Source organism: Acanthochromis polyacanthus, chromosome 6 (genome assembly GCF_021347895.1).
Source record: "Acanthochromis polyacanthus isolate Apoly-LR-REF ecotype Palm Island chromosome 6, KAUST_Apoly_ChrSc, whole genome shotgun sequence".
NCBI classification, from domain to species: Eukaryota; Metazoa; Chordata; class Actinopteri; family Pomacentridae; genus Acanthochromis; species Acanthochromis polyacanthus.
In genome coordinates, this window is record NC_067118.1 from 38,603,286 (window position 1) to 38,622,393 (window position 19,108).

General features: G+C 41.4%; 1 protein-coding gene across 1 annotated transcript; it reads right to left on the reverse strand.

Annotated features, from left to right (window-relative positions):
• Positions 1–990: 990 nt before the first annotated feature.
• sort1b (sortilin 1b) lies at positions 991–18,752 on the reverse strand. Its single transcript, XM_022205354.2, has 20 exons — positions 18,088–18,752; positions 16,153–16,212; positions 15,888–15,961; positions 15,698–15,800; positions 15,425–15,586; positions 15,121–15,194; positions 14,191–14,240; positions 13,399–13,526; positions 12,798–12,942; positions 11,258–11,413; positions 10,819–10,925; positions 10,544–10,646; positions 10,261–10,432; positions 8,718–8,908; positions 8,414–8,603; positions 7,007–7,123; positions 5,508–5,613; positions 5,292–5,404; positions 5,022–5,151; positions 991–3,169 (listed from the first exon to the last, which is right to left on the reverse strand). The coding sequence occupies exons 1-20, from the start codon at positions 18,361–18,363 to the stop codon at positions 3,155–3,157; spliced, it is 2,472 nt and encodes an 823-aa protein (XP_022061046.1). The 5' UTR covers positions 18,364–18,752; the 3' UTR covers positions 991–3,154.
• Between the last annotated feature and the right edge of the window lie 356 nt (positions 18,753–19,108).

The following is a 19,108-nucleotide window of genomic DNA, read 5'->3' on the forward strand; positions in this document are numbered from 1 at the left end:
ATTCTGTATCTTTATTACCCACATGTATTGATTTATTGACAGTTCAAATCAGGAATATAGAAATTAAGATATACAGAAAAAATATACTTTTGAGGGAAACAAATACAGAAAAAACTGCTACTGTAAATTAATATGGAAATATGTCAGTAAAACCTGAGAAGTGCAGCTTTTGTAAACTGAGGCAGAAGATAGATGAGTCAAAATGCAATAGCGGGACTTTTGTATCATAGTTGACATTTTTGCTGTTTTCAGGCTGAAAACCACAAAGCCTTTTTAACAGAAAGATTCTTCTAAATATTATATAATTGAGTAAAAGTTATTTATAAAGATATTGTAGTAAACCTGTTGACATGCCATAAATCCACACTTGACTCACACACTACTTTATATTAAATAAGTCAGAAAGCCTTGGAGTCTTTTCTTCAGGAGGAAATGACATCTTGTGGAGCAGGTCATGTGATCTGGAATTAACACACTTCCTTAAGAGGTGTTTTTGTAACGGGGAACTTTGTTGAAAGAGATTTCTTGGACACAGATACAATTTGTTATTTTCCATATAAAGTTTGATATATTACCAAAAAAATATCTGTCATGATTATCTCAATAAAAAAAAATCCAAATTATTTTTGAATAAGCTCATTTTATTATTGTTTAGCTAATTAGAAGGTGGTTGTTATTAAATTGGGACGGTTATTTAGTCGACATTTTAGTGATATCCAGTCATTTTTTATTAATAAATGATTTTTTCTATAACAAATAATGATGGAATTGGTAAAGACATGATCATAATGAACATTTTTTTCCACTTTTAATAAAAATGTATGCAAGATATATCCCATGGACTTCAAAAGTCCCTCAGTTACATATTGACCCAAATGACATTAGTGCTGCCTGAGGAATAGTCGCTGCAGCTAAGACATGCTGTAACAAAAAACACACAGTGTGAGAGTAATTTGGAATTATGTGAAATAAATATCCGGGCAACAAAAATAGAGGAACATAAGAATTTATTTGCAAACCCAAAGAAAATTGCCTCAAATATACAGAAAAGAGAAACGTAGCAGATATAAAGGTGTATATTTACAGAACCATCACAATGACTTAGTAATTTCTACAGCAGTTTCAAACTGGAAGAAAAATGTGTTGCCCTCACATAATGCAATAAACCGTCATTAAATTAGACTCAGTCTTTCCAGTGTAAAGCGACTTCAAAATAACCCTGTAGCTTTTGTGTTTTGTTTTTTTTTTCATTTGAGTTGACTCTCTCGTCAAAGTATCACAGTATCCAGGTTGTCGTCGACCTTTTTTGTTTCTTTACAAAGTTCTGTGGATTTAATTATCATTGAGAGGTAACATGCAGTTCAGTGGGAGCTCAGATTAAACAGAAATTTACAGCTCAACAGTTCATTCTAGGCAACAAGTGCAACTCAGGAGTGTCACCGACATACTGGATTTAAACTGCTTACATGTTGGAGGATAAAAATAAAGATGAGTAAATAGATGCTGGCCACACATCAGATCCTCACACCAGGCACTTTGTATAACCACATCCAATTTACTGCACTCTGAACCAGCTCGTCACAAATAAATTAAACCTGTAAGAAAACGACATATTCAAACACAAGACGGACAAATAATTGTGCAACAAATGTTTAAAAGAAAAGTTAAAAGTCTTCACATGATAAGACAGATTTGTTGAGGAGGTTGATTAAAATCAAACAGTTCACTATAAAAGACACAGATGAGAAACGTTCAATAACCCTGTTATTTTTAAGATTTACTTCACCTCAAACACCAAAAAAACCAAATAAAATAAACAGTCTTGTAGCTTAGTCAGCCATGTCTGCTAGGTCTTCCAATAGGCTACAGTGGTAATTCCGCTATACAACATTTACATTAAGTGACTATTTTTTTCGCATTGCTCCTATTGTTCCAACACCAAATTACGTCGATGCATTTGGTTATTTGGGTGCGTCGTAAAAAACGTCTGCAGACATTTACTATCAAACTAGAATTATTTCTGACATCATGTTTTTCAACCACAATTTGTCAGTTTTTACATAATTTTAAAAGCTGGTTAGTAAAAAATTGCTCAAATTATTGCAAACACAACTTCTATTCAACTACAGTGATTAATAGTCTTATCACAGCAGGTCACATTTAGGAAAAATGTTGAACTACAAACTCTTAGCATATAAAGGACCTTGTGCTTTAGGCAGTTAGTTACTGCAGACGAAGGTTTGAACAAATCCTGTCGTGAAACAGACACACTTCACCAACCTGGACATCAACGCAGACTGGGTTTTGCTCAATGACACTTTTCCATTCATCAAACTAAAGACGACAGGCAATGGGATTGTTTAACGTGCATGGACAATATACTAAAACCGAACATGTTATTGCTATCAAACCGAATGGATATTGCCATTTCCACTTCTGTTTTTTTTTTTTTTTTTTTTACCATCATGGACCCCAGTGCCAAGTCGTACCAAAAGTCTGACTAGTCAGGATAAAAACCTTAAATTTAAAAACTCTTGGACATCTGAGGGAAATACTTTATCATCAGCAGGGATTAAGTGTTCTGGGAGAGTTATTAGCCAGCAACCAACTGCAACCTTTTTAACACCTACCAGACTGATACCACGTCAAAAAATGACAATAGACAAACAGGTCTATGTACAAGTGCATGAGAAAAAGGACATAAATCTTCAAGAGAAGTGAGGAGTATTTCCAGGAGCGCTCCCAGGTGACGGGAGAAGCAGGACCCTTAATGGTGGATTTATACAACTAGCTTTTCTTTAAAACCCATCGCTCTGCCTCTGTCAGCAGTTCAAACTACTGCATCAGTTCTTCATTCCCTAAAATAAATAACTCTGAGATTCAAATTCACTCAACAGAATCGACAACTGAAGCACAACACTACAAGACCTCCTTCATGGTCTTCCTCGACTGCGGCGTTAGTCCCAGGAAGCCTCCGTACATTCATTTTACTTCACTGATGATAGCGGAGTGACGCAGACTCTTGGTCTGTAGCTGAGGCCAAAGTTTATACAAGAAGGTGAAAAGGAAGAAGTAACCGGAGACGAAGAGTGACAGGAACAGCGGCCAGCCTTGGGGTGGACAGGAAACCGGTCGCATGACAGGTTGGACCGGTTTATTCAAGCAGATCCTGTGCAAAGATAACAGCAGAGCATACCAGTGAGGCCAGAACAACACAGGTGAGCAAACAAGAAACTATTATGGTATGTTTACCTACATACAGCTAACTGGGTTAGTCGAGTGGCCTAGATTCTGTCAACATTAAGAAGTCTAAAGTATGAAATGCCTTTTTCCACGTGAAAATGATTAGTTCCCAAGTTAGCATTTCCAGGTCACTTTTGTAAGGTTGGTGTTAGATTACAATGCTGGAGGGATACCGAGTGAAGTCTGTTTCAGGTTAACGTGTTTTCTTTACCTTAACCTGGGGCTCACACTACAAAGTAAGCTCAACATATCCGGATGTCGTTTTGATATCTGGCTTCAGAAAGTCTAACAACCACAGTCCCACCGTCGTGTGACTGTGGTTGTTCATATTAAAATATCAAAACAACATCCGGTATCAACTCATTAAGTCAATTAAGGATTTCCAAATCTGGCTATGAGTCTCACAGAAAAGGGGCAAAGTTGGTGAAAGACTGTATAAAGTCTATGGTTGAAGCATCAGCAGGTCTAGAGCTGCACGTTTCACACAAGAAGAACAAACTACAATCTTAAATCAATATCCATCCATTATCTAAACACCGTTTAATCCTCATTAGGGTTGTGGTGGGCTGTAGTTTATCCCAGCTGACTTAGAGTGAAGTTACCATCCATCACAGGGCTACATATACAGACTAACAATCATACTGGCATTCACATCTATGGGCAATTTAGATTTACCAGTTAACCTCAGCATGTTTGTGAAATGTGGGAGGAAACTTTAGAACCTGGAGAAAAGCCACACATACACAGGGAGAACATGCAAACCAGGGATCTTCTAGCTGCAAGGCCAAAGTGCTCACCACCGAGCCACTGTGCAGCCTCTTAAATCGATATGTGGAGTCTAAAATTAAAGGCACACTAAAAGGAACACAGCTGCAGTAGCCAAAGCAGAAAGTAAAACTGAACAAAAAACAAGACTGTTTGAATGCAAAGACTAGCAGGTTTATAATATCACTGCCCCTATTACCGAGGCACAAATGCATCTGACTGCATTACAGCTGTTTAACCTTCACAGATGTTTTCTTGTGGTAAGACAAGTTCAGTCGTATTCTTTCAGCTTCAGCGCTGGTGCTGTTAAACAGTTTTGGGAGCAAGTAAAGGACAAACACATAAACATCATCAAACCAGGAGGTAGGCTCACTGCAGATCTCATGAGGAATAAGCTTCAAATGAGTGCCTCTTTAGGATTGTTTTTGCTAAACTGAAGCCAATAAAAAGGGCTTTGAAACTGCTTGCAGCTCTAAAAACTGACCTCTAAATAGAATCCTAATCGTAACCACTTCTCTTCCCCTCCTTTTGAAAACTTTGGTCAGAAATGTTTAAAAAATGCATTAATGTTTTTTAAAATTAAAAACATTTAAATGTAATTACGTGCAATGTGTTTACATAAAAAGAAATCAGCTAAAGAAATGCTAATGTTAAAAAACTTAACCAAGGGTGCCATCATTATTTAGTTCTGCTCTCTTCTACACCTTTGATATCATTATATGACAAGTTTAGCTCCAGACAGCAGTAAGGTTTCTTCATTACAGCACTCCTGTTATTGAATACGGCCCAACACTGAGGCCTATGAAATACAAAGTTATATTTCTGTGTTTGTAAACCTCAGACAGTCTGAAGTCCAAACTCTTTATTTGTTCTCCGATAAAAGCTGTTAATTAATAGTAATTATCATTCCTTATTGTGAAAACTTCAATTGCCTGTGAAGCTCATTTATGTCTCTTTTGTGGGTCTGGTATTGTCATGTTTCCACACGAGGGAACAAAAGACGTCCACTGTACCTCGTCTGAGTCATCGTGGAACTCGATTTTGCCGTTGCGAGTGTGGTTGGTCTCCAGCGGCTCGTCCATCCCCTCAGCGGCGTTATCCTCAACGTGCTGCTGCAGCACAGAGTACCTGTGAACCAAGAACCTGCAGGGCACATTCAAAACGCCGTCAGGTCACTCAAAAACGTTTTTAATCTCAGACAAGATAAAGTTTGTCATGTGGACGTTGTGTCCTTGAGTAAGTAGTGAAATGTTAAATAATTATGTGTGCACAAACCCACTAACCTGCCACCGCAGACGTATTTCTTGATGAAGACGACCCCTGCTGCGACGCTCAGCAGCATGACGAAGATGACTGTGATCACGATGGGTACCGACTTGGAGGAGTGACCGTCTGCCTGTAAAAACAAGAGCAGACAAAGTTAGAACATGGCAGTAAAGGAACACTTATGAATATATTTATATTCATGGCATTTTCAGGAAGTCTTGAGAGATACTGACCAGTCCTGGGCCCACCAGGTCACTGACACAATTCTTACTGAGGTCAATCTCTTTACGCTCAGGCATAGTTCCTCCCTCACATTTATCTCCAGGGATTTTTCTGTAGCTGTGGGCGAAAAAAAAAAAAAAAAACACACACACACACACACACACACACACACACACCGATGAGCTGAAGATCCCTCAGTGCAGAGACTGTCAGATGGGAGTTTGTGCACGGTTTTGACTAAGCAGAGGAAAATAGTAGATTTTTTTGGTCAAAACATCACTAATATAACAACATCTCTGAGGCTTTAAATTGACCGAATGCTTACTTTAAATACGAGTAAAGTAAATACGAGCATATTACTCCAGTGCTGGTCTCTCTGCATTGGCTACCAGTTCATGTTAGAGCAGACTTTAAGGTGCTGCTACCAACCTATAAAATTGTTAATGGAATTGCCCCGTCTTATTTATCCAGCCTGCTGAATCTGTATGTCCCCGTCCGGGCTCTCTGTTCTCAGGGGACTGGACTTCTGAATATCCCGAAGGTCTGTACAAAGACGGTTGGGGAACGGGCTTTTTCCTTCCGGGCACCTACATTGTGGAACAGTCTGCCTGCTGAAATCAGGCAGGCATCGTCCATTAATGTATGTAAAACTAAGCTGAAGACCCACTTGTTTTCTCTTACATATGAATCCTAAACTGCTTGTTTTACTGATGTCTTTTTGTATTGTTCTGTTTTTATTGTTTTTATTTTTATTTGTGTGTACAGCACTTTGACGGAAAGCGCTTTATAAATAAAGTTATTATTACTTTGACTCCGATGAATGTTAAAAATCACAGTTTGTACTTTTTGTATCGTTCCAGTTACTTTACTCATCATCACAATTAACTTCATATAAATGAATCTGTGTTAGCTTACCTCACTTACATTCCCTACGTAATAGCTCAACTGATATTACTCGTTTTCTGTTAATTCAGTGCGTGTGCATCAGGAAAAATACTACAAACCAAAAAAATGTGCTTTTGCTCAGCATTCACTCTGAGTCATGGTCAACATCAGACTCACTCTCACCTCCTTCTGGTTCCTCTAACTGCTCTCAGCATGACTAAGACTTTCTCATTGTCTCTGACAAAACCTCTGGTACTTTTCTACCATAACATGAAGAAGTGGATGACATCCTTGTATAAAATAGGTCTTAATCTTTTCTATACTTATGCTGGTGTCTGTTTAAATACTGCAAAGAAATAATTGGACTCCAAAAAAATTACAGTGACTTGCAAGAATTAGTCTTAAAGCGCTGTCAGTACTTAAGTCACAATAAAAGATAATTTTTAGGCGGACTGCTTAATTATAAACAGGTTAAGGCAGGTCATGTGGAGAGGACCAGCCCAGGAATGTTACCTAATACACACAATGGCACAGAGACACTGCCTGTTCATGGGATGATACGGTTACCCAACAACACTAACCAGCAGAAATCTCTCGGGTTTAGAGGCTGGAGCTGGAGTCTTACCCACTAGTCTGCAGCTGCTCCTCTTTGCCGTGCAGACAGAACTCCAACACTGTGCCTTGCAGGTCCGGCTGCTCCACACACTCAGAGCTGTTCTCTTGACGGTAGTATCCAAAGTCGCTGCAAACAGTCAGACGACGGTGAGGACGGTAAGCAAGGACAGAAAAAATAACCTGCATTCATTGCTGTTACTGTAAATGATTAGGTTTTTAGCTCAGTTTTTCAGCACATTTGAGATAAATTGAAAGCCACGGTTCATCTTTACATTTAAAGAAAAAGTCCACTTGAGGATGCTTTCACAGGGCAGTTTAGCATGTTTAATTGTCAGCCAATTGTCCTTTCTAGACTGCATCCAATACATACATACAGTGGTCCCTCGCCATATAGCGGTTCACTTTTCGTGGTCTCACCGTATCGCAGATTTTGAAATTACATTTGAGATAGTTTGTTTTTCACTATTTCATGGGATTTTGTGGTATATGGGTATTTTTTTTATATATTTACTATTATGGCAAGCTGCTGGAGAAAGGGTATTTGCCTTTGATGCACTCTGCAACTGGCAGATGCTTTTATTTTGATACACACACAAACAGCAGTACTATAGAAAATGTGGCAGGAAGTCATCAAACTCTTCACACTTACAGTCCAGACAACATAACACTTAACCAAACTAACTAGGCTGACAAACACTAATTACACTGAAACACTAATATAAACCACAATAATGACTTTTAAACCCCCAGCACCCCAAACTCCCATGGTGCATTGCAGCACAGCAGTTCAGTCATAGTAACCGGCTCTGCGATCGCTACATTATTTTAATTGTTTTTGCGGTAAAATAAGCATTTTATAGCCTAAAAACATGTAAAACAATATACAAATATATAAAAAATAATACTTCTATTAAAAGAGTATTTAAACTAAATAAAATACGTAGTGTACAGCACTGATCGACTCAGCGACCGTAGCATCAGTCTCCTGTGTGTAGCAGCATTCAGCATCAAGCCTTGTCCATTTCACACAGACGTCTGACCGCTGCATAGTGTTGCTTTGCAGTGGATACGGAGGGTTTATAAAGCCTTAAAATATATCTAAATAATAAAATAAATATGGTCGCTACTTTGCAGATTTTCATCTGGAACATAACCCCCGTTATAGACGAGTGACCACTGCATCAGCTCCTGTAACCAATTTTGATTCAAATTTAAAAATTCAACAATAATTTTGCTATCAATGAAAACATTCACAGTTAGCAGCACTTATACTGCAGTGATATATTTTGGCCTCCACCTTAAACTGAAGCCTAAGCACAGCACAAAGGGCTTCTTCTTATTCACCAAAAACAAGTTTGACATTATTTAACAAGATGCGATTTAATTACACTGAGTTATTGGATTGTGAAAGTCTTACCACATGAAGTCGTCCAGGGTGCACGGACATGGCGTCGGCTCGGTGTTCACCTGGTAATCGCGTCCATTCCAGCAAACAGAATCCTTTTTGAGGCGCAAGAACTTCTCCTTGTAGCCCAGCATGCAGCCGTCTTGGGGGTCACTGATGTCGTCAGAGTGGGCCAACCACGGCACGTAGTCCCCGTCTTGGCCTGAGCAAGGCAAAAGTTTGGACTGTCTTTAGAAATAATCTCAAACAGAGCAGGAGCTATTGGCAAAATATCTGCAAATTCACTTTAAAACTGTGTCTTTAGCGTATCGCTCACAGTCTCTGGTGAGAAGATCCCTGAAGTCAATGGTGATGGAGATCCAGTACTGGCTGAAGAGGGAATCTCTGTAGCCCCAGATGCTGACATTCATGGAGCGAGCGCCCGGCTCTGACGCCAGCCCAGTGAAGTAGATGGGTTCTGTGGTGAAGTTGTACACGCCCCAGCACTGTCCTTCATCAGTAGAAAATCTATTAGGACACAAAGACAAACAGGGGAGACACGCTGCTGTTGAGAAGTGACGCAAAGTCTTTAATGGAGTGGATAATTCTTTAAACAGCATTTAAGAAAATCCAACAGACTTAACTGTCAGCTCTTGAAGTGACAACTTAATGGACCTTTTTTTTTCCTCCACAGTGTATAAAGTAATGAATGACAAGCTCCATTTAGTTTCAGCGTTCTGGTATTGTTCATGCTGACTCACTCCACATTATCATGATTTAATGGGATATTTGTATGGAACTGAGCCATCACTCACGTTTTAAGTAACACTTGTGCTTTTGTTGCTACGATTAGTCAGAACGTCTGGCTTAATGCAATGAATTTCCATTTAAGGAGCCCATGTCATACTTTTTGGGTTGTTTTCCTTCCCTGTACTGTGTTATATGGTTGTTTTGTGCGTTCAAAAAATGAAATCCCAAGTCCACACCAAAGGTAGTTATCGTCTGCCTCAGAAATCCCTCGTTTTATGTCCAGGCTTTTCTTATGTTCTTATTTACATCACCACGTAACACATTTGCTTAACAGGGCAGCTAGTTTGGCACACCCTAAAGCAAAGAAGGAGCAGCTCGCTTGCACATGCAACGAGAGCTGCTTCTGTTAGTGTCTGCACTCATACGTCTGTGGATAAGTTATGTAGCCACGTTTGTCAAACCAGCTGACCAATCAGAGCAGGGCTTTTTAAGAGAGAGAGGCTTTATGAAGGAGATGAAATGGACTGACTGAGCCAGCAAGTGAAAAGAGGTTCTGCAGGAATGTATAGTAGAAAGAAATAATTTGTTTTTTAATACTAAAAACACACATTATAGTAAGTAAGTAAATAAGTAGGTAGGTAGGTGCAGAATATTGGCTCCTTGTTTCAGAAGATTTATAGAATACATACAGCTAGAAAATAAAATCAATCAATACTGGTCAGGGGCTGCACAGTGACGTAGTGGTTAGCACTTTCGCCTTGCAGCAAGAAGATCCCCGGTTCAAATCCCGGTCTGGGATCTTTCTGCATGGAGTTTGCATGTTCTCCCTGTGCATGCGTGGGTTTTCTCCGGGCACTCCGGCTTCCTCCCACAGTCCAAAAATATGCTGAGGTTAATTGATAACTCTAAATTGCCCGTAGGTGTGAATGTGAGTGTGATTGTTTGTCTGTATATGTAGCCCTGTGACAGACTGGTGACCTGTCCAGGGTGTCCCCTGCCTTCACCCGAGTCAGCTGGGATAGACTCCAGCACCCCCTGTGACCCTAGTGAGGATAAAGTGGTGAATAGAGAATGGATGGTTGAATACTGGTCAGATCCAGCTCCTCCTCCTTCTTCTAACCACTACTCACTTGATCTGGTTGATAGGTTGGGTGGGGCTATGCTCTACAGCCACCAACAGTCCTCCTGAGTCCAGAATAGCATAGTGGTGGGGTCCGTTGAGGGCCTTTATCCAGGTATAGCCCCCATCGTCAGACACATACACATCAGGCCTCATCAGTGAGATGGCATCACCGACACTCCCTGATGACACAGACAGAACAACCTGTTTCCATACCCAGAATGCACAACTTCCAGTTAATAATAAAAATAGACCAACTTTGCTCATAAAGAGAGCTCTGATCTGTGAATTACCGTGAGCTAGGATGAGACCGACGGCGTTCGGCTCACTCAGAGGAAGCACGGGGACGTTCAGCCTCATTGCAGTGCTGTAGGCGCCGTGGATGTGGAGACTGCACTGTAGACACAAGCAGGATTCAGTGTCTGGTTGTTTATACTGTCAGCTACATGAAAGTCACTGACTGCAGAACAAACCTAACATGACTCAGTGGCTCACACACACACAGTTTTCATTAAACCTGGTTAACTTCGTTTTTCTCTCCAGACACAGCAGCTCCTCTGATTTTTACCTTGTCTGGGTCTTTGGCTGTAGCATCGCACTTGCTGTTGTCAGGTTTCCTCAGAGGAACCCATTCCCCTCCCTGATCAAAGGACACCACAGTCTGCACGGAGCCATCTACAACAACAGCAAGACAAGAACACAACATTTACAGACGGCTGTAGGAATTCAGTGGAAGCTCCTGTCCTGAAACAGTGTGAAAAACAAGCTTTGAAAAGATCTGTAATGTCTGCGAGGTTTAGCTGGTGATGTGAGGCATTTATGATTCACTCAGTCCCTTCAGACAGACGTCACATCTAACACTGAACAGCTAATTAAATATTTACCCAACACCCTCCCTCTGGTATGTAATGGAGAAGTTTTACGTATGTGTGTGTGTTTCTATGGGAATCTGAGTGCAGGCATGTGTTCATGCTTCTTTGTCTAAGCAAACACGTGAACAGAGCTACCTTCAGCCAGGACACTGGTGATGAAAACTCCTCGCAGGGAGGTGACGTTAGTGAAGTCTGTATCACCCCCCGTGGTGGTATAAAGGTGGCGCTCCAGTGACTTGGAATACACAGTGCCTCGGTCATCTGATGCATAAATGGTACCAAATCCTGTGTCTGTAGGGGGAAAAAAAAGGATGATCACTTTCAACTAAGTTACTCAGTACAAAAACACCTCTCCAGGAAGTGTGTTAATTCCAGATCACATGACCTGCTCCTCATGATGTCATTTCCTCCTGAAGAAAAGACTCCAAGGCTTTCTGAGTTATTTAATATAAAGTAGTGTGTGAGTCAAGTGTGGATTTATGGCATGTTAACAGGTTTACTACAATATCTTCAGAAAAAAATCCCAATTTCAATTTTATTCAGTTGTAAATATAATGTTTTAGAAGAATCTTTCTGTAAAAATGCCATGTGGTGTTTGGTTATAGGCTGTCATGTTGATTTTAAGCCTGAAAACAGCAAAAATGTCAACTATGATACAAAAAGTCCTGCAATTCTGTACTGATCCAGATACATTTGAAAGAACCTCCTTTCCTGCAAAGTTCGCAAGAATGGCGCTTCATTTGATGAATTAAAAAGTGGCAAAACTAACACAGAAGAAGAAGATGATCGAATCGAATCCAACTTACACTGAACAAAAATGCAGCATGCAAATGTTCTTCTTTTCTGACTTTGAGAAAAACTTATGAATCTCTTTTCTATTGTTCTGGTTGGAGTTAATCAAGTGTTTGAGCTGCACAACTGGTGACAAATTCTCAACCGCCACTCAGGTTAAACCACATCTTAGGTGTGGCTTTAAATCACAATGATCAGATGGTGTGACCAGAACACAGAAATTTCTTTAAGCAGCGACTATAAAACAACACCTTAAAACGCAGCTTTAATTGAGTAACTCAAGGCCACAAAGAAAGAAGAGAACAGCTGTTGACCCGATAGACGTTTCATCTTAGTTAGCGCCATTGTCAGCAACCATTTGTTGTCAAAGAAATTGTTTCAGCTCTGAACGTGATCCTCTCCCCCCAAAATTTCCACCAAGTTTGCCAAGCCGACATCGACAACCTCATTAACTGTCCGTGTCGTAGATGTGTGACTCAGCGCTGACTTGTGATTTCTGGTCTATGACCCCATTCTCCATCTGTCCATTATCATTTCCAACAAGTTTTCATGAACTCCACTGTTTTGCAGAGAGGTGTGTTTGAACGATAAATATTTATTTTCTATTTTAAAAGAATTAATTTTAACGCAATATTACTCACTGGGTTTATACTTTCAGCTCAGTACATTTTCAGGTCAGCATTCTTAAGTTTAAGTGTAAAACCTGTATTTCAAGTCACAGAGTTACGTTTGCATTTTTCTTTAACCTCACTCACACCTGACAGCATGCATAAAAAAGCATTCAATTCTCTACATGGGAAAACCCACAAGTCTGCTAAATCTCAGTACTGTTCCTTTAAACAACAATGATAAATAAAGGGATGAAGTCACTGCATGGACTGACCTCCTGGCTCATCAACATGCATGAAGACCATTTCATCATTGGCTGCTAGGATGGAGTAGAACTGCTCGTGACCCACGGGAGGCAGCTGGGCCATGTTCCAAGTCTCCCCCTGATCCACCGAGACGTGGATCATCCTCAGGGTGCCCTGCAGAGAGAAGGGCGGCGAGGAAAGAAGGAGAAAGACAGGAAAAGACAGAGAGGGAATGAGAACAGGTTGGCCCAGTTTGAAGTCACATCACCTCATGCAAACTAACTTTGTTACATATAAATATCCACAAGCAGATGACAAGAAAGCACACAGCATGCCCTAAATGTAACGATACCTACATGAGCTAACCAGGGATTTAATATTTAACAAGCTGTTCAAATGTAAAGGCTGATGAAACCAGGAGGAAGTTGTTTTTTGATCTTTTCCCCTATCAGTTATGACTCTACGTGTACTTCCTTATATGCATCATTATAATGTTCTCGCTCACCGAGATAAAAGAATATTTATTAGATATACACTCAAACTAAAAAAGGGTTACAAACATGTAAACAATCAATAGTTTGTCTGTTCTTGTCTTTATATGGCCTTGATTTGAGCCTGCTGTACACTGACCTTGCCCGTCATCACAGAGGCAAAGAGGAAGCGTCCACCGAGGCCGAAAGAGTAGATCTTACTGGCAACAGTCTTGATGGTTTTACCGTAATCTGTCGTCCTCATCAGTTTCAACATTCCTCGATCAACTGCAAATAAAGTCACTCTTTAGAAATGAAAGTGAACCAATGCATGCAATGTACAAGCATAGGTAACATTGCACGTATTATTTAAGGGGAAGAGAAGTCCAAATCATGAAAATAAGGCTCCGGAGAGGAATATTTTTGCTTCATCTGGTGAGGACTGTGTTATCTTGACTCCATTTTTAATTGTAATATTTTTGTCTAAGTGTTTATATAGCAATTGTGGAAGACGGGCATGATATTTCACAGTGGGTCAGTGGTTAGCACTGTCGCCTCACAGCTAGAGGATCCCTGGTTTGCGTCCCAGCGTTACTGGGGTCTTTCTGCATGGAGTTTGCATGTTCTCCCTGTGCATGCGTGGGTTTTCTCCAGGTACTCCTGCTTACTCCCACAGCTCAAAAACATGCTGAGGTTAATTAGTAACTCTAAATTATCCGCAGGTGTGAATGCGAGTGTGATTGTTCGTTTGTTTTGTAGCCCTGTGACAGACTAGCTTCACCCTAAGTCAGTGGGGATAAACTTCAGCCCCCCTCAACCCTAATGAGGATTAGGTGGTGTATAAATAACAGATGGAAATATTTCACATACTATTCCTCAAAGAGGTCAAAGTACATCTGAGCTGAGGTTGTGATTGATCATTATCTTGTTGCATAGAAAGGGGATCACTTACTGCACGATCCGTTGATGCTGGCAGTAAAGAAAATGGTGCTTTTGCTTCCCCTAGAAGTGGAGTGGAAAGCATGGAGAAAAAGCACAGAATCAGGGATATGTGAGCAAAACAGATGCAACTGTGTGCTTATATCTCAATAAACAACAAAACAGGAAAGTGGGAAATGCTGAGGAGCAATCCTACATCAAGGAGGAAATCAGGCCTTATCCAGGATTCTTTATACATTCATAATCTATCCCTGTGATACTGCAGGCTTTGCTTCACTGTGAAAGTCACATGATATGGCTTATCAAATACGCCCAGCACTTCCGAAATATGTACTTTCTTCTCAGTGTTGTGTTTGTCTTCAGAAAACTCCTGCCCTAGTTGAATATGACCCAATTTCTTGCAGCCTATTCAAATCGGCATCTTCTGGGATAGCAATAAAAGATTATGTTTCAGGAATACTGTTTTAGTACATAGGCCTATTTCAGACGCTGTGACCTTGACAGAGCAGCCGTAAACTAGAAACAAAAGAGCTGTTTACAGCTGCAAAGGCTACCGAGTAATAAAAACAAGGAAGTGCATGCAAAAAAAAACAGGAGTGCCATGAGGGCTTAGCCACAACACGGCTAGTTAAACAGTCATCGGCTGCAATCCAGATTTACTGCCTGTTTGACAAAGGTGCAGGAACGACAAAAGTTTGGAGGAAAACCTGAAACAATTCTGCCTTGTCGTGCTAAAATCTTGCATCTTTCTTGGCTTATCTTAAGTATCAACAGATGGAAACAAGTTGTTGTTGCTTTGTGTTTGTTGTAGGTTTTAAAAAGGGCAAACAATCAGTTCTTCGCTGCATGCCAGACCATTAAGAGAATCAGGTTTTTCCTAATCTCATAGAAGGCGTGGGGATACTGAATGAGGCCAGTGTTTGTTCACCGGCTCGTCTCTTACCATTTCACCAGACACACCATGTCGTGGATCTTCTTCCAGTTGCTGCCAAAATCCTCAGACAGCCACAGTTCATTCTGAGAGTGGAAAAAATATTAAATATTAACTCACAGTTCACCTGCAATGAACCCATTGGTTATATGGGTCATACTGGGTGTGACACACTAAACCTGCTCTCAGACACCAAACACCACAGCCACGGTTATCCATTTCCTCTGTGCAAACACACGCACACTGAAGGTAGCACGCCATCTTAAAATCATCATGTGATATACTGACGTGCGACTCTTTAATATTTACTACTTACTCTGCTGCTGAGGACTACCAGCACATCGGAGCTCTCAGGGTTGTAGGCAATCTGCATCAGGGGGATGAACGGCAGATTCCGGTGGGTGAAACTCTTTCCAAAGTCATCAGAGACAAAAATCCGAGACTCGTGACCTCCAGATACTTCTCCTGTCAGGATCACCTAGAAGCCAGGGTGCAAAAGTTCCTTTACAATCAGCAAATATCATAGAAGCATTACAAAAACTCCAGATGACTGCTTGAGGTAAATGTGGCGAGGACTTGATTATCTTACTTTCCCTGAGTTCTCGGGGCCGATTGCGATGCCATACTCCGACATGATAAAGGTGTTGTTGATGAGGTTGGTCACATCCTGGAATGACTTCCCGTAGTTCTCACTAACAGAGAAGTAGTGTTAGCCCAATTAAAAGCCACTCAAATACCAACCAAGACCTTTTTCTAACAGGTGAGACCATAAGACTTGCCTCCGATAGAGTTTGGACTGTCCAAGTCTGATCATGAAGAAGGGCACCCGAAAAGTCGTCAAAACCAGGATGACCTGCAAAGCACGGAGGTTCAGCGTGAGGAAAGTGGAGCAAGTATCACTTATTAATGTGCATCAGAGCCTGATGTGAAGGATTTCATTATGTAATCTAAGAAGGCAGACTACCCCGTCATTTACAATCAGTTCACTGAATAATCCAAGCCAAGTTTGTCCGAGAGATGCCACAGAGCAAGTACAACACTGACCCCGGTGCTGTCTCCAAGCCAGGCCAGGGACACCGAGCCGCTCAGGTCATTGAAGATGTACTGAGAAAAATAAAAAAATAGAAAACTGTTAATTCATGTGAAATGCATAATAAACACGTAAAACCCTCTGAGGGCCCAGATAGCTCAACTGGTTGAGCGAGTGAGCCATGAACGTACTGGCCTGGGTTCAATTCTAGCTTGACTGCATGTTCCCCCCCCCATTCTTCTTTCTGCCTCTCAAATAATGCTGAAAAAAACCCCATAAAAACCAGGAGTTGTCTGAATGATGGCGTAAACTTTATCACAAAAGAGGAACAATGAGAAAGGGACAAACTGATGACACATTTCTTAACTGGAATCAAATCTTATCTATGAATTTTGCCTCCAGATGGTGTATTTTTGCTTTGGCTGACACCGTGTCGCCCTTTATCGTGTGTACATGACAAACTGTCCAAAGTGAAGCGCCACTTATCACAACAGACACAAGGCCTCGATCCGGTTGATTCTAGGAGACTTCTGAATGCCACAAGTTGAACATCCATCCATCATCTATACACCGCTCAATCTTCATTAGGGTCACAGGGGGCCCGGAGTCTATCCCAGCTGACTTAGGGTGAAGGTAGGGGACACCTGGAAAGGTCACCAGTCTGTTGCAGGGCTACATATACAGACAATCACACTTGCACTCACACCTACAGACAATTTAGAGTAACCAATTAACCTGAGTATATTTCTGGACTGTGGGATGAAGCTGGAGAAAACATGCAAACTTCATGCAGAAAGATCATGGGAAGCCCGGGGATCCTCTAGCTGCAAGGTAAAAGTGCTAACCACCACTCCACTGTGCAGCCCTACAAGTTAAACAACTAGATTTATTTTTATTTAAAGACATTTTTTGGCCTTTTTTTGGCTTTATTAGACAGTTACTGTAGAGAGGCAGACAGGAAAGTAGGGAGAAGACCTGCAGCAAAATGCCACGAGCTGGAAATGAACCCAGGCCGCAGCATCGGAGACGATAACCTCCGTTTCTGGGTCATCTGCTCAACCAGTTCAGCTACTTGGGCATCCAACAATTTGATTTTTCAGCTATAGTTTCACTTTCTCTCCTCTCATAAAAGTCTCACACCCAAATAACATTCAGCGCCCTATTATTCTTCACACAATCAGATCTCTTTCAGCAGCTCATCTTCTAAACATCCACAGCACCAGTGGGACCTGCAACAGTAACCTCAGGGGAACAGTAAGGCTGAGCCTCCAGGAATTTTGCAGACCTCAGATTACCGAGGCCAAAGACTGCAATGCAAAGTTGATCACATGGCAGCGAGGAGGCAGGCAAATAAGAAGTACAGGACTCTGCTCAAGCCAGTCTCTTGTTTGTTCTGTTTAGACTATTATGTAGTTTACAAGCTGCAAGAATCCAGGTGATAAATTCTGTGCTCGACGACAAAATACTGTGGTAGTGTCTGCATCTTCACCGACTTCCTGCCACACAAACACAGCTTTTAATTACAAAATAGCTACCACACAGCCGGTCACATGGATTCCCCTGGGCCAATTTTCCTGTCAACATCAAGGCAGATTCACTCCCAGGCAGGCAGAGAAAAGTAAGAGAGTTAAAGGCAGAATACAGCTGCATGCTTGAGAGGAATAAAATATAGGTCATGGACATTAGTGCAACCTATGGAGAGGTAAAAAAGGTGCATTGTACTTCACTGCACCAAACTGTGCTTGCAGCAAAAGAAATCATTTTGGAGGTTATTTTGAGTGCTATCCTCCACTTACAGGTGAATGGAAAGAGCCCATCAGTAGGTTTCTAGTGACACTGAGCAGCTCATCAGGCCTCACCTGGGTAGCACCTGCGCATCATCTTCTCCGGGTTCATCTAATTGTCAGACGTGCTAAGTGTAACAGGAGCTCAGGGGGTAAGTAACTTACCCGGTGGGTGTTGTCTGGTAACTTGGTGTCAGATCCTTGTAGAGACCGACACGAGTCGCCCTGCTCGGTACTCCTCCGTTTTATCCTGTGGTTCGCCGATGGAGCCAGCCACGCAGGCAGGGACCTCTTCACGACGTTGGCCGCTCTGCCCTCGCCGCTGCCGGGCTGCCTCACGAACACCGACTGTCCCGAGGGTTTGGATCCCAGCAGAAAATCCGAGCCGGCGGTGAAAGTGCAAGCGGCTAACAGCAGGATAGCGCGCAGCAAAAGTCCCATCCTCTCCTCCGGTGTCGCTGACAGACAACACAACAACAAACGAAGAACAAAAAACAAACAACCCACCCCCCTAAAAAACGAGTCTTTGTTTATGCCGGTCTTGCCCAGAAAATGAAGGTCGCTACAGCTCTGCCGCGGATGACATCAACAAAACAGTAGTCCTCCTGACAGCGACTATTTCTGGCTTTAAAAACACGGAGCCTCCTCAAGCCTCCGACCGTTTCACCGCGCAGCAGCGAAAACAGAACAGGAGGCGGAAAAAAAATCGCAATTTTACAAATTACCGTTTAGCGCGTTTAACAGCAATTATTCGCAGTGCAACTCCAATAGCCAACATGATACAGTGCAATAACGACTACTGAAATTGTCTGCAGGTCTTAAACGCTCTACTCAAAGAGGGTCGCTCTGATTGGCCGAGCTTCCTTTCTGGTCCACCTACTCTCCCTTTTCTTTGGTTATATTGTAAAGAGGCGGGGCTAAGAGAAGAGCTGCATACTTAGCTGTCAAAAACTGTCAAGATAGGTTGAGCAATACTACCATCTAGACAAGTTAATTTAACCTCCTGTTATGTCGAAGCATTTTAAAGTAAATAACATAAAACAGAATAGTATTTTTTATAGCATGAAACTTCCTCTGCTCGGCTTAAAAAGTGGGATCAACATGGAAAATATAAATGATTCATTCCACTTCTTCTAAACAGATGAGGTGTCTTGCGTTAATTTATCAACTCCATAAAAAGAAAAAA

Coding starts and splice junctions, on each gene's coding strand:
- sort1b (XM_022205354.2), bottom strand. CDS start 18,363: ATGGGACTTTTGCTGCGCGCTATCCTGCTGTTAGCCGCTTGCACTTTC. Junction 16,213..18,087: donor TACCAGACAACACCCACCGG/GTAAGTTACTTA, acceptor TATTTTTCTCAG/TACATCTTCAATGACCTGAG. Junction 8,604..8,717: donor GGATCTTCTCACCAGAGACT/GTGAGCGATACG, acceptor TGCCTTGCTCAG/GCCAAGACGGGGACTACGTG.